Raw genomic sequence first — 13,288 nt, 5'->3', positions numbered from 1 at the left:
ACTAAAAAAAAATCTCATCACAGAAAGTGAAAAAAAGTTCTGCCTCTGGGCTTTTCTGGTGTACTTTTTCTAGTTTTGCACCTCATTTCTTTGTACTATTCTTTCCTACCTTTCTTCTCCTTACTTGGAAATACGTTCAGTGAGGTGGGAGGGATAGAATACTCAGTGAGGGCCTCAAATCAGTCTGAGGACCCCACTCAATGAAAAATCTTAAAAGCACCTCATATCTTCACCTGACTGGCTAATCAGTGGGGTGGGAGGGATAGAATTCTCTTGAAAATGTGGGGAATCTTTGCCGCCTCCTAGTGGCCAGGAGTCTAATCCCAGAAGTAATTAACTTGCACCACCTCGAAAGAAATGAATTTATCAGGTAAGCATACATTTTAGTTTTTTTGCATTCTCTAACTGAATCATGTATGATGTCCATATCCTTTTAAGAGCACTATATGGCATTCAATGTTTGTAACAATATTCTTCATATTGTTCTCAAGACTGGCTCAGAAGCGTTCAGGAGAAAGAGTGAAGTTTGAGTGAGTTTTTTTTAATTATGACTTCAACACTTTTTTTCTCTAATCTCTTTAGATCTGAACATTGGTAATGCAAAACTGTGCACTTTTTCTAATTCTGGTTTGTTTTTCCTAGAGAACATTACATCTGACTCTGCGCTCACCAGCCAAAGTGTTCTAAACTCTCCTGGGCAGGGACTTGAAGGGGTGAATCGCAGGAGGAAGAAACGCACCAGCATAGAGACCAACATACGAGTGGCCTTAGAAAAGAGTTTCCTGGAGGTCAGTATAAGGCTCTTTTTTTTTTTTTTTTTTGTCATTTTCTAAAGTAAGATGATATTATCTCGTGTGCACTCAAAGCAAATAAGTACATTTTTGGATATTCTATTTAATGGAAAGCTGACTGTATCAAAGATACAGTATTATTTAGTTTAGGCAGTCTTATGTGTGAACTGAAACATGCATCTAACTTTAAAACACTATTTTGCAATCCCATGTTTAGAACTTAGTTATAACTGCACTATGCAGATCAAATTATTCTAGTGTTATTTCCAAAAAAAAAAGCGTGGTATTTTCTCCATAGGTCTAGGAGCCTAGTGTCTCTGAAAATCAGTGTTAACTTAAAGACCCCCTACATTTTTTTATTACAGGAATACATGGGTCTTGTAATGAAATACCTTAAATGGAAAAAAAATGACAAAAATCTATCATTTCATATGATCAAATAGTTTAATATAGTTTTGCAGCATTTAAAGATATATGAAACACTGCTTCCGTAAAAAAAAAAAAAAGTAAATCAAAGTAAGTTTAAAAAAAAAACACTGTTAAAATACAGAAAACAAATTATTTTTCCTTCCTAAGATAGGGATAGTCCACAGCTTCATTCCTTACTGTTGGGAAATACAACACCTGACCACCAGGAGGAAGCAAAGACACCCCAGCCAAAGGCTTAAATATCTCTTCCACTTCCTCATTACCCCAGTCATTATTTGCCTTTTGTCACGTTAGGAGATGTCAGAAGATTCGGAGAGTCCTGAAAAAGGGTATCTGCCCTTTGAGATAGGACTGGAGTTTTTAAGTAGTCGTGTCATCCTCTCATTGAGAGTATTGATGAAAGTTAGTCTGGAGATGCAGGGAAAGTTTTTCTGTGAAACCATCCAGACTACTGCTAACCGCTCCTAAGCTGCCTGCTTTCTCTCACTCAAGTCCATGTCAAGAGCGCTGCTATAAGACTGTCACACTTGAGAGGCTGTGTTCTGTTCCACAGCATGGATCCTCATAAGATCGTTTCAATTTTTACACATAAAACAGGGTCACAGTGTGGCTCTTGTATACCTTGATAGGATCCAGGGTTAATATCCTCTGAAGGGAGTTTATTGAACAGTTGGGGTTAATTAATCAGTGTATTTATTTACATGCTGCTTTGTGTGATTTAAGTTTCACTTTCGTTTTTTTAAAGTGTTGCACAGCTCCTATTACTTGCTGTACTTGTAATAACAGGGGATTTACTGTCTTGCCATCCATGTGACCGGGTGTGGTCTATGTTCATTTCCTCTATTTCGGTTGAGACTTGAACCTGAGGATAGCGTTTCCGCTGTTATCTGTCTGGGTCTAAGAGGTGGCGAGTGCCCCAGCCATTTTTATTTGTGTCCTCCTGTGGGTATAACCTGAGCTATGGAGGACTCTGACATGTTAGAAGGTACTCCTTCTGTACTAAATCATACATGTTTATTGTGATGAAACCGTGTTTTTCCCACCCACTCAATTATGTTCCACATGCCTTAACACCATTATAAAGTCTAAGAAGGGAAACAAGCCTGCTAAGGCTTTTAGTCCCTCAAGCCGTCTTCCTCTAAGGACTCGGCGTCCCATGAGATTACTGCCCTTGCTACATTATCCACTCCACATGCAGTTCCCCATAGCGCATCTAATCCTCCATCCAGATGGGGCCTTCTTCCTGCGGACTTTGCCACGCAGTTACAAGCGGCGGTGTTTACGGCCCTCAGTATACATTACCTCTCTCTAACAAACTCAAAAGAAAGGTTAAACATAGCTCTCCTGACCCGGAGTCATCTAAATATTTATCTGATTTAGCTATTATGTCCCAGTTATCCGATGATGAGTTAACCTCTGTAGCTTCAGAGGGTGAACTTTCTGGGTCAGAGTCCTTAGCGTCTAAGCCTCCTGCTGCGGAGGAACCGTCTTTTAGATTTAAAATTGAGCACTTGCGTTTTTTATTAAAGTAGGTTCTGTCTACATTAGAGGTTCCAGAGGCCGCGCTGCCTGAAGAACCTATGATACCTAAGTTAGGCAGAATTTACGAACAGGAAAGTTCCTTTGACTTTTCCTGTGCCTATTAAGATGGCGAACATTATTAAGAATGAATGGGAAAGAATTGGTTCTTCCTTTTTCCCCACATCTACTTTTAAAAACGTGTTCCTGGACTCTCAACTGGATTAGTGGGGCTCCATTCCTAAGGTGGATGGTGCTATCTCTACGCTTGCTAAACGTACTACTCTCTGGTTGAAGTTTTGATCTGCGGATATGACTTCTAAGTCCAGACTCCTTTCTCATTCCTTCGAGGTAAAGATTTTATTTGGTCCAGGCCTGGACTCCATTATTTCTACGGTTACCGGAGGCAAGGGTGCCTTCCTACCACAAGATAAGAACAAGTCTAAGAGATGACAATCTTCTAATTTTTGTTCTGACAAATCCCAACGACAACAATCCTCCTCCAAGCCTGAGCAACCCAAGAGTACTTGGAAGCCGGCTCAGTCCTGGAATAAATCCAAGCAGAATAAGAAGACTGCCGAACACAAATCAGCTTGAAGGGGTAGCCCCCAAACTGGGATCGGATCGTGTAGGGGCAGACTGTCTTTTTTCAGGTGCCTGGTTCAAGGACGTACAGGATCTGTGGGTCCTGGAGGTGGTATCTCGGGGATACAAGATAGGCTTCATATCTCATCCGCCAAGGGGCAGATTCCTTCTCTCGAATCTGTCTACCAAACCAGAAAGGAGGGATGCCTTTCTAGGGTGTGTTCGGGATCTATCCTCAAGAGTTGTTGTCCCGGTGCCTAGCGAAGAAAGCGGTTTGGGGTTTTATTCAAACCTTTTCATGGTCCCAAAGGTTGAGGGAACTTTCTGCCCAAGATGGAGACGATAAGGTCCATCCATCCTTTAATTCAGGAAGGCCAGTTTATGACCACTATAGATCTGAAGGACGCTTACCTTCATGTTCCAATCCACTGTGAACACTTTCAGTTCCTGAGGTTTGCATTCCTGGACCAGCACTTCCAGTTCATTGCCCTTCCGTTTGGCCTAGCTACTGCTCGAAGAATCTTTACGAAGAGATCCAGGAAGCACAGTGGTTGTGGACTCAGGTAGAGTCCTTCCTCCCGATCCATATTTTGGAACTACGGGCAATCTTCAAGGCCTTGAAGACTTGGCCACTTCTGGGTTTGTCCCAGTTTATCAGATTCCAATTAGACAACATAACGTCGGTGGCTTACATCAACCATCAGGGGGGGAACGAGGAGTTCCTTGGCGATGAAGGAAGTATCTCAGATTTTAGAGAGTGTGGAGTCCCACAGCTATTCCAAGTGTGGACAACTGGGAGGCGGATTTTCTCAGCAGGCAAATCCTTCCATCCAGGGAAATGGTCTCTACATCCTGAGGTGTTAGCAGAGATATGCATCAAGTGGGGGACGCCGGAGATGGATCTCATGGCGTCCCATCTCAATACCAAGCTACCCAGGCACGAGTCGAGGGATCCCCAAGTGGATCTAATAGATGCACTAGCAGTGCTCTGGAGGTTCAAACTCCTATATCTTTTATCTCCATTACCGCTTCTTCCTCGAGTGGTGCCCCGCATCAAGCAGGAGCGGGTATCAGTAATCCTGATTGCTCCATCGTGGTTCACGGATCTAGTAGGGAATGTCCTCAACTCCTCCGTGGAAGTTACCTTGTCGCTGAGACCTGCTGATACAAGGTCCATTTGTTCATCAAAATCTAGATTCTCTGAGGCTGACTGTGTGGAGATTAAACGCTTAGTCTTATCCAAGAGAAGTTTCTCAGAGTATCCTTGATACTCTTATTCAAGCTCGTAAACCAGTTACTTGCCATATTTACCACAAGGTGTGGAGGACCTACTTATTCTGGTGTGAAGAGCGTGGGACTGGCCTTCTGTAAGTGAATAATGTATGAATCTGGTGCCTATGTAACAAAAAATCTAGCTTTTTTTTTTTTATTACAAACCAATTTAATTATGAAAAAAAATTGGGGAAGTAGTATGCCAGTAATCCCTTGAGAAAAATGTGTGTGCATTCTACAAATGCAACAGAAAATAAAGCTGGTCTTCAATTTTTTCATGGCTGTTTTTTATTACTAGCCCTGTCCTGGTGGATATCCACCATTCATTGCTGACACTTATTATACTCCCCCTATTGGTCTTGAGACTCTCCTTCAAATATCACATGCATTATAAACCAGGATATATAAAAGCTGGAATCTGCTCAAAGAAGCACTACTAAAATGTTTCATTGTTTTAACAAACTTACAAATAATGACTCAATGACCTAAACATGTGTAGCTTAGAGGACAAAAGGGAAACCGGTAATATGATAGAAACTTTAAATATATTAAGGGGCTTCATAAACTTGAGTCTGAAAGTATTTTTTTTTCTCTTCTCAAAAGAGCAATTCCAAAACAAGGATCTGAAGCGTAATAAGTTCAAGAGTAATTTGCACAAGCACTTATTCTCAGAAAGGGTAGTTGATTCATGGAATAAACTTATGTTAGAGATAAGGACAAACACTGTAGGACACTGCCTGGGATAAGCATTAGGCTATCCTAATAACAAATTAAAGGATCAGTTAATCCTTTTTGTGACAAACTGGTGACCTGTTGCAGGGTTGAAAACACCCTGTACATCTCCCTCAACCCAGTATGAAATCTTCATTCCTTCGCACATACTCCTACTCCATCAAGCAATTTATAAGTATATATTAACAAATGGGAAGATTATTTGCAAACAAAATTTTGCCTGTGACAAATGAACTGGTATCTTCTTTTAAATCTACCCTTTCCATCTCCACTATTGAAACAAACAGAAAAAAACCTTACCAGGTGGTACTCACTTCTGACCACTTACACCAAATCCAGCCCAACCACATTTATGTAGGAGGTGGTGTGGGGAGAGAGGAACCCTATTGCATATCTGGTGGCAACACCCTCGTATATGTAGACATTTTATGCACAATTAAATGCATTGAAGCAATTCTCAATACATCATTAGAAAGAGCCACAAATAACATTCCTATTAAAGCTTTCCTATTGACTTATTTTATCTAATTTGTTCTCTTTTCTTGGTATCATTTGTTGAAAAGCATACCCAAGTAGGCTCAGTAGCGGCAATGCACTACTGGGAACTAGCTACTTTATTGGTGAAAGAGAAAAACATTGGGTGTCATGTCCCTTTTAACTCCCTTGTGTATATATACAGGTAGAAAACCCTTTTACCTAAACTGCTTGTGACCGGAAAAGGTTTGAATTTCAGAATAGTTTGTCCCATTTTACAGATGCAAATATTCCAAAATCCAGTTTGGAGATGGGACTAACAACAGTATCTTATGTCATTAAAGGGCCAGTAAACCTACGAAATAATGTTATATAATTCTGCACATAGAGCAGAATTATACAACATTAGCTTAGCGCAAACTTTATAACTAAAAGGATTTGAGAGATTTTATTTAAAAACTTGCATTTTAATGACTGCCGCTCCTGGCTCCATCACAGGAACGCTGTCCAGTCACAGCCGGCCCAATCGTGCCATTAAACTGAATGTAGCTTGCTCCCGCTCTGCGGCGGTCATTAAAATGCAAGTTTTTAAATAAAATCTCTCTCAAATCCTTTTGTTATAAAGTTTGCGGTAAGCTGTTATATAATTCTGCACTATGTTACATTATTGTAAGCAGGTTATATTTGTTGTTTTAAATATACAGACTATTTGCATTTTAGAACACAAAAAAGCAAAGACACAGTCAGGAGGGGAATAAAAAAAAGAAATTAAATTAAAAATTTCAGAATGAGTTTGGAATTCCATATTTTGGGGTTTTGTACCTATAAAACATCCCTGTTAAAGTTAAATGTACAACTGCATAAAGAGTGAGCGTCATCCTACGTGGAATGGCTTAATGTTTCTTACAGCCGCTCACTGGAAAGACTGCAGTAACTTGTTAGTGTAAAGCAGATCATAGTGAAATGAATGGGATATTACTGGAGTAGGATTTCTGCATAACTTTAGTTTCTCCCCCTTTTTTTTTTTTTTTCTCCAACTCACAGGCCTCTAAAACAGTATGAATGAGGAGACAAGTCCTATAGACAGTGCTTATAAGTCAACTTTATCCAATTTCCCCCTCTATTGTATTGGGGGACACCACCTGACTGCTTTAACATTTAGTATTATTCCTCTAATTCTATCTGTTAAACGTAGCGTCGGTTACCAGAATATCTTCATTCCCTATGGTTTATGATAAAGAAATAGTAAGGTCAAAACTAAAATGTGCAATTCTGCATTTAATTAGAAGCATTTTGGAGTAATCCTCCATTAGCAAAAATGCTTCTAGTATAAGTTATTAAAGGTGCAAAACCCTTTATCCAGACAAGGTTTGGATTTCTGAGTAGTTTGTTTAGTGGAATATTTGTATATTTGCATCTATAAAGTGGAGGGGGGAAGTGCCTAAGTGTAAACCGTTTCTTATGAAACGTAGACAATATTTACATGTCTTAATACAGCATATACATGTAGAACATATATTTATACATTTATACATAGTGCCATCAGCAAGATAGTACGGTACTGTAATCTGAAAAGCAATAGTTGTAGTTTTAAATAGCTATTGACTATAATTTGCATTTTAAAACACAGGCAGAGAAGATTGTGACTTACTGGTGGGAAATTTTTATTTCTTTTTTGTAAAAAAAAAAAAAAAAAGTCTGGATTTCTGAAAAATTGTGGATTTGTGCATTTGTACCTGTACTTTTCTATCAGCGGTATACGCACATATGTTGTGAGTACCCTGTGCACAAGCATTCGTGGCTTATGCAGGTATGCTGGTTTGAATCCTGATGCTTATGAGTGTATGCCGCTGATACTGTAAACTTTTACTAGAAACAGTTTTTGCTAATGGAAGTATATTGCAAAAATGCTTCCATTTCACATTTGCACATTTCAATTTGATGTTTGTCCCTTTTAAAACAAAATGAAACCCACATTTTTTATTTCATGATTCAGATAGAGCAGGCAATTTTAAGCAACTTTCTAATTTACACCTATTATCAATTATCTTCATTCTCTTGGTATCTTTATTTAAAAAGCAGGAATGTAAGCTTAGGAGCAAGGCCATTTTTGTTTCAGCACCTCTGTAGCGCTTGTTGATTACATTTAGCAAACAATACTAGAAAAAATGCCTCTAGTAAGTTATTACTGTTTTTCTGCAGCATACGCACATATCCTTTGACGACCCATGCACCAGTATTCAAACAGCGCAGCTTCTCAGAGAGCTGGTAGTCGTGCATATTGCTTCTGAAAACATTTGTTTCATTCAAGCTACTGGTGACTCTTAGAAGGTTTTGTGGGAATACTGGTGCATGGGCCTTCACAGGATATGTGTGTATGCTGCTGGTAAGGGCTGTTTCTTTAGAGAGTCTGCTGCGGCCCCATGTACTTATCTCTAGCAGGTCTAGTATTTGGACAAGGGTGCATGGGGTTATATGAATATATGCTGTTTGCACTAAATCTGAAATGAATGAAAAAGTGGGATCTTTACTAGAAGTATTTATAGGAAAACTGTTTCTTATTAAAGACAGATTTGCATTTATGTGCATAAAATCAGTACTTAATTGTCAATGTATGCTAAGTCCCTTGATTGTGACCAGTTTGCTGTTAAATACAAGGGAGTTTGTGCAGTGCATTAAGCAATTGATGTGGATTATGTAGCGTTAAGGCCTTTTTCTCCAACATAGGTGTGTCCGGTCCACGGCGTCATCCTTACTTGTGGGATATTCTCTTCCCCAACAGGAAATGGCAAAGAGCCCAGCAAAGCTGGTCACATGATCCCTCCTAGGCTCCGCCTACCCCAGTCATTCTCTTTGCCGTTGTACAGGCAACATCTCCACGGAGATGGCTTAGAGTTTTTTAGTGTTTAACTGTAGTTTTTATTATTCAATCAAGAGTTTGTTATTTTGAAATAGTGCTGGTATGTACTATTTACTCAGAAACAGAAAAGAGATGAAGATTTCTGTTTGTATGAGGAAAATGATTTTAGCAACCGTCACTAAAATCCATGGCTGTTCCACACAGGACTGTTGAGAGCAATTAACTTCAGTTGGGGGAACAGTGAGCAGTCTCTTGCTGCTTGAGGTATGACACATTCTAACAAGACGATGTAATGCTGGAAGCTGTCATTTTCCCTATGGGATCCGGTAAGCCATGTTTATTAAGATCGTAAATAAGGGCTTCACAAGGGCTTATTAAGACTGTAGACTTTTTCTGGGCTAAATCGATTCATTATTAACACATATTTAGCCTTGAGGAATCATTTAATCTGGGTATTTTGATATAATAATATCGGCAGGCACTGTTTTAGACACCTTATTCTTTAGGGGCTTTCCCAAATCATAGGCAGAGCCTCATTTTCGCGCCGGTGTTGCGCACTTGTTTTTGAGAGGCATGACATGCAGTCGCATGTGAGAGGAGCTCTGATACTTAGAAAAGACTTTCTGAAGGCGTCATTTGGTATCGTATTCCCCTTTGGGCTTGGTTGGGTCTCAGCAAAGCAGATACCAGGGACTGTAAAGGGGTTAAAGTTAAAAACGGCTCCGGTTCCGTTATTTTAAGGGTTAAAGCTTCCAAATTTGGTGTGCAATACTTTTAAGGCTTTAAGACACTGTGGTGAAAATTTGGTGAATTTTGAACAATTCCTTCATGTTTTTTCGCAATTGCAGTAATAAAGTGTGTTCAGTTTAAAATTTAAAGTGACAGTAACGGTTTTATTTTAAAACGTTTTTTGTACTTTGTTATCAAGTTTATGCCTGTTTAACATGTCTGAACTACCAGATAGACTGTGTTCTGAATGTGGGGAAGCCAGAATTCCTATTCATTTAAATAAATGTGATTTATGTGACAATGACAATGATGCCCAAGATGATTCCTCAAGTGAGGGGAGTAAGCATGGTACTGCATCATTCCCTCCTTCGTCTACACGAGTCTTGCCCACTCAGGAGGCCCCTAGTACATCTAGCGCGCCAATACTCCTTACTATGCAACAATTAACGGCTGTAATGGATAATTCTGTCAAAAACATTTTAGCCAAAATGAACACTTATCAGCGTAAGCGCGACTGCTCTGTTTTAGATACTGAAGAGCATGACGACGCTGATAATAATGGTTCTGAAGGGCCCCTAACCCAGTCTGATGGGGCCAGGGAGGTTTTGTCTGAGGGAGAAATTACTGATTCAGGGAACATTTCTCAACAAGCTGAACCTGATGTGATTACGTTTAAATTTAAGTTGGAACATCTCCGCATTCTGCTTAAGGAGGTATTATCCACTCTGGATGATTGTGACAAGTTGGTCATCCCAGAGAAACTATGTAAAATGGACAAGTTCCTAGAGGTCCCGGGGCTCCCAGAAGCTTTTCCTATACCCAAGCGGGTGGCGGACATTGTTAATAAAGAATGGGAAAGGCCCGGTATTCCTTTCGTCCCTCCCCCCATATTTAAAAAATTGTTTCCTATGGTCGACCCCAGAAAGGACTTATGGCAGACAGTCCCCAAGGTCGAGGGAGCGGTTTCCACTTTAAACAAACGCACCACTATACCCATAGAGGATAGTTGTGCTTTCAAAGATCCTATGGATAAAAAATTAGAAGGTTTACTTAAAAAGATGTTTGTTCAGCAGGGTTACCTTCTACAACCAATTTCATGCATTGTCCCTGTCGCTACAGCCGCATGTTTCTGGTTCGATGAGCTGATAAAGGCGGTCGATAGTGATTCTCCTCCTTATGAGGAGATTATGGACAGAATCAATGCTCTCAAATTGGCTAATTCTTTCACCCTAGACGCCACTTTGCAATTGGCTAGGTTAGCGGCTAAGAATTCTGGGTTTGCTATTGTGGCGCGCAGAGCGCTTTGGTTGAAATCTTGGTCAGCTGATGCGTCTTCCAAGAACAAGCTACTTAACATTCCTTTCAAGGGGAAAACGCTGTTTGGCCCTGACTTGAAAGAGATTATCTCTGATATCACTGGGGGTAAGGGCCACGCCCTTCCTCAGGATCGGCCTTTCAAGGCAAAAAATAAACCTAATTTTCGTCCCTTTCGTAGAAACGGACCAGCCCAAAGTGCTACGTCCTCTAAGCAAGAGGGTAATACTTCTCAAGCCAAGCCAGCTTGGAGACCAATGCAAGGCTGGAACAAGGGAAAGCAGGCCAAGAAACCTGCCACTGCTACCAAGACAGCATGAAATGTTGGCCCCCGATCCGGGACCGGATCTGGTGGGGGGCAGACTCTCTCTCTTCGCTCAGGCTTGGGCAAGAGATGTTCTGGATCCTTGGGCGCTAGAAATAGTCTCCCAAGGTTATCTTCTGGAATTCAAGGGGCTTCCCCCAAGGGGGAGGTTCCACAGGTCTCAGTTGTCTTCAGACCACATAAAAAGACAGGCATTCTTACATTGTGTAGAAGACCTGTTAAAAATGGGAGTGATTCATCCTGTTCCATTAAGAGAACAAGGGATGGGGTTCTACTCCAATCTGTTCATAGTTCCCAAAAAAGAGGGAACGTTCAGACCAATCCTAGATCTCAAGATCTTAAACAAGTTTCTCAAGGTTCCATCGTTCAAGATGGAAACCATTCGAACTATTCTTCCTTCCATCCAGGAAGGTCAATTCATGACCACGGTGGATTTAAAGGATGCGTATCTACATATTCCTATCCACAAGGAACATCATCGGTTCCTAAGGTTCGCATTCCTGGACAAGCATTACCAGTTCGTGGCGCTTCCTTTCGGATTAGCCACTGCTCCAAGGATTTTCACAAAGGTACTAGGGTCCCTTCTAGCTGTGCTAAGACCAAGGGGCATTGCTGTAGTACCTTACTTGGACGACATTCTGATTCAAGCGTCGTCCCTTCCTCAAGCAAAGGCTCACACGGACATTGTCCTGGCCTTTCTCAGATCTCACGGATGGAAAGTGAACGTGGAAAAGAGTTCTCTATCTCCGTCAACAAGGGTTCCCTTCTTGGGAACAATAATAGACTCCTTAGAAATGAGGATTTTTCTGACAGAGGCCAGAAAAACAAAACTTCTAGACTCTTGTCGGATACTTCATTCCGTTCCTCTTCCTTCCATAGCACAGTGCATGGAAGTGATCGGTTTGATGGTAGCGGCAATGGACATAGTTCCTTTTGCGCGCATTCATCTAAGACCATTACAACTGTGCATGCTCAGTCAGTGGAATGGGGACTATACAGACTTGTCTCCGAAGATACAAGTAAATCAGAGGACCAGAGACTCACTCCGTTGGTGGCTGTCCCTGGACAACCTGTCACAAGGGATGACATTCCGCAGACCAGAGTGGGTCATTGTCACGACCGACGCCAGTCTGATGGGCTGGGGCGCGGTCTGGGGATCCCTGAAAGCTCAGGGTCTTTGGTCTCGGGAAGAATCTCTTCTACCGATAAATATTCTGGAACTGAGAGCGATATTCAATGCTCTCAAGGCTTGGCCTCAGCTAGCGAGGGCCAAGTTCATACGGTTTCAATCAGACAACATGACAACTGTTGCGTACATCAACCATCAGGGGGGAACAAGGAGTTCCCTAGCGATGGAAGAAGTGACCAAAATCATTCTATGGGCGGAGTCTCACTCCTGCCACCTGTCTGCTATCCACATCCCAGGAGTGGAAAATTGGGAAGCGGATTTTCTGAGTCGTCAGACATTGCATCCGGGGGAGTGGGAACTCCATCCGGAAATCTTTGCCCAAGTCACTCAGCTGTGGGGCATTCCAGACATGGATCTGATGGCCTCTCGTCAGAACTTCAAAGTTCCTTGCTACGGGTCCAGATCCAGGGATCCCAAGGCGGCTCTAGTGGATGCACTAGTAGCACCTTGGACCTTCAAACTAGCTTATGTGTTCCCGCCGTTTCCTCTCATCCCCAGGCTGGTAGCCAGGATCAATCAGGAGAGGGCGTCGGTGATCTTGATAGCTCCTGCGTGGCCACGCAGGACTTGGTATGCAGATCTGGTGAATATGTCATCGGCTCCACCTTGGAAGCTACCTTTGAGACGAGACCTTCTTGTTCAGGGTCCGTTCGAACATCCGAATCTGGTTTCACTCCAGCTGACTGCTTGGAGATTGAACGCTTGATCTTATCGAAGCGAGGGTTCTCAGATTCTGTTATCGATACTCTTGTTCAGGCCAGAAAGCCTGTAACTAGAAAGATTTACCACAAAATTTGGAAAAAATATATTTGTTGGTGTGAATCTAAAGGATTCCCTTGGGACAAGGTTAAGATTCCTAAGATTCTATCCTTCCTTCAAGAAGGATTGGAAAAAGGATTATCTGCAAGTTCCCTGAAGGGACAGATTTCTGCCTTGTCTGTGTTACTTCACAAAAAGCTGGCAGCTGTGCCAGATGTTCAAGCCTTTGTTCAGGCTCTGGTTAGAATTAAGCCTGTTTACAAACCTTTGACTCCTCCTTGGAGTCTCAACTTAGTTCTTTCAGTTCTTCA

General features: G+C 41.5%; 1 protein-coding gene across 1 annotated transcript in view; it reads left to right on the top strand.

Annotated features, from left to right (window-relative positions):
* Positions 1-13,288, top strand: part of POU2F1 (POU class 2 homeobox 1) — a 215,046-nt gene that overhangs the window by 129,136 nt on the left and 72,622 nt on the right. The window contains exon 6 of the mRNA XM_053705861.1: positions 643-788. Coding sequence (XP_053561836.1) covers positions 643-788 — 146 coding nt within the window. The remainder of the gene's footprint in view (positions 1-642; positions 789-13,288) is intronic.

The sequence above is a fragment of the Bombina bombina genome, chromosome 3 (genome assembly GCF_027579735.1).
Source record: "Bombina bombina isolate aBomBom1 chromosome 3, aBomBom1.pri, whole genome shotgun sequence".
Taxonomy (NCBI): domain Eukaryota; kingdom Metazoa; phylum Chordata; class Amphibia; order Anura; family Bombinatoridae; genus Bombina; species Bombina bombina.
This window is presented reverse-complemented; position numbering and strand designations above follow the sequence as displayed.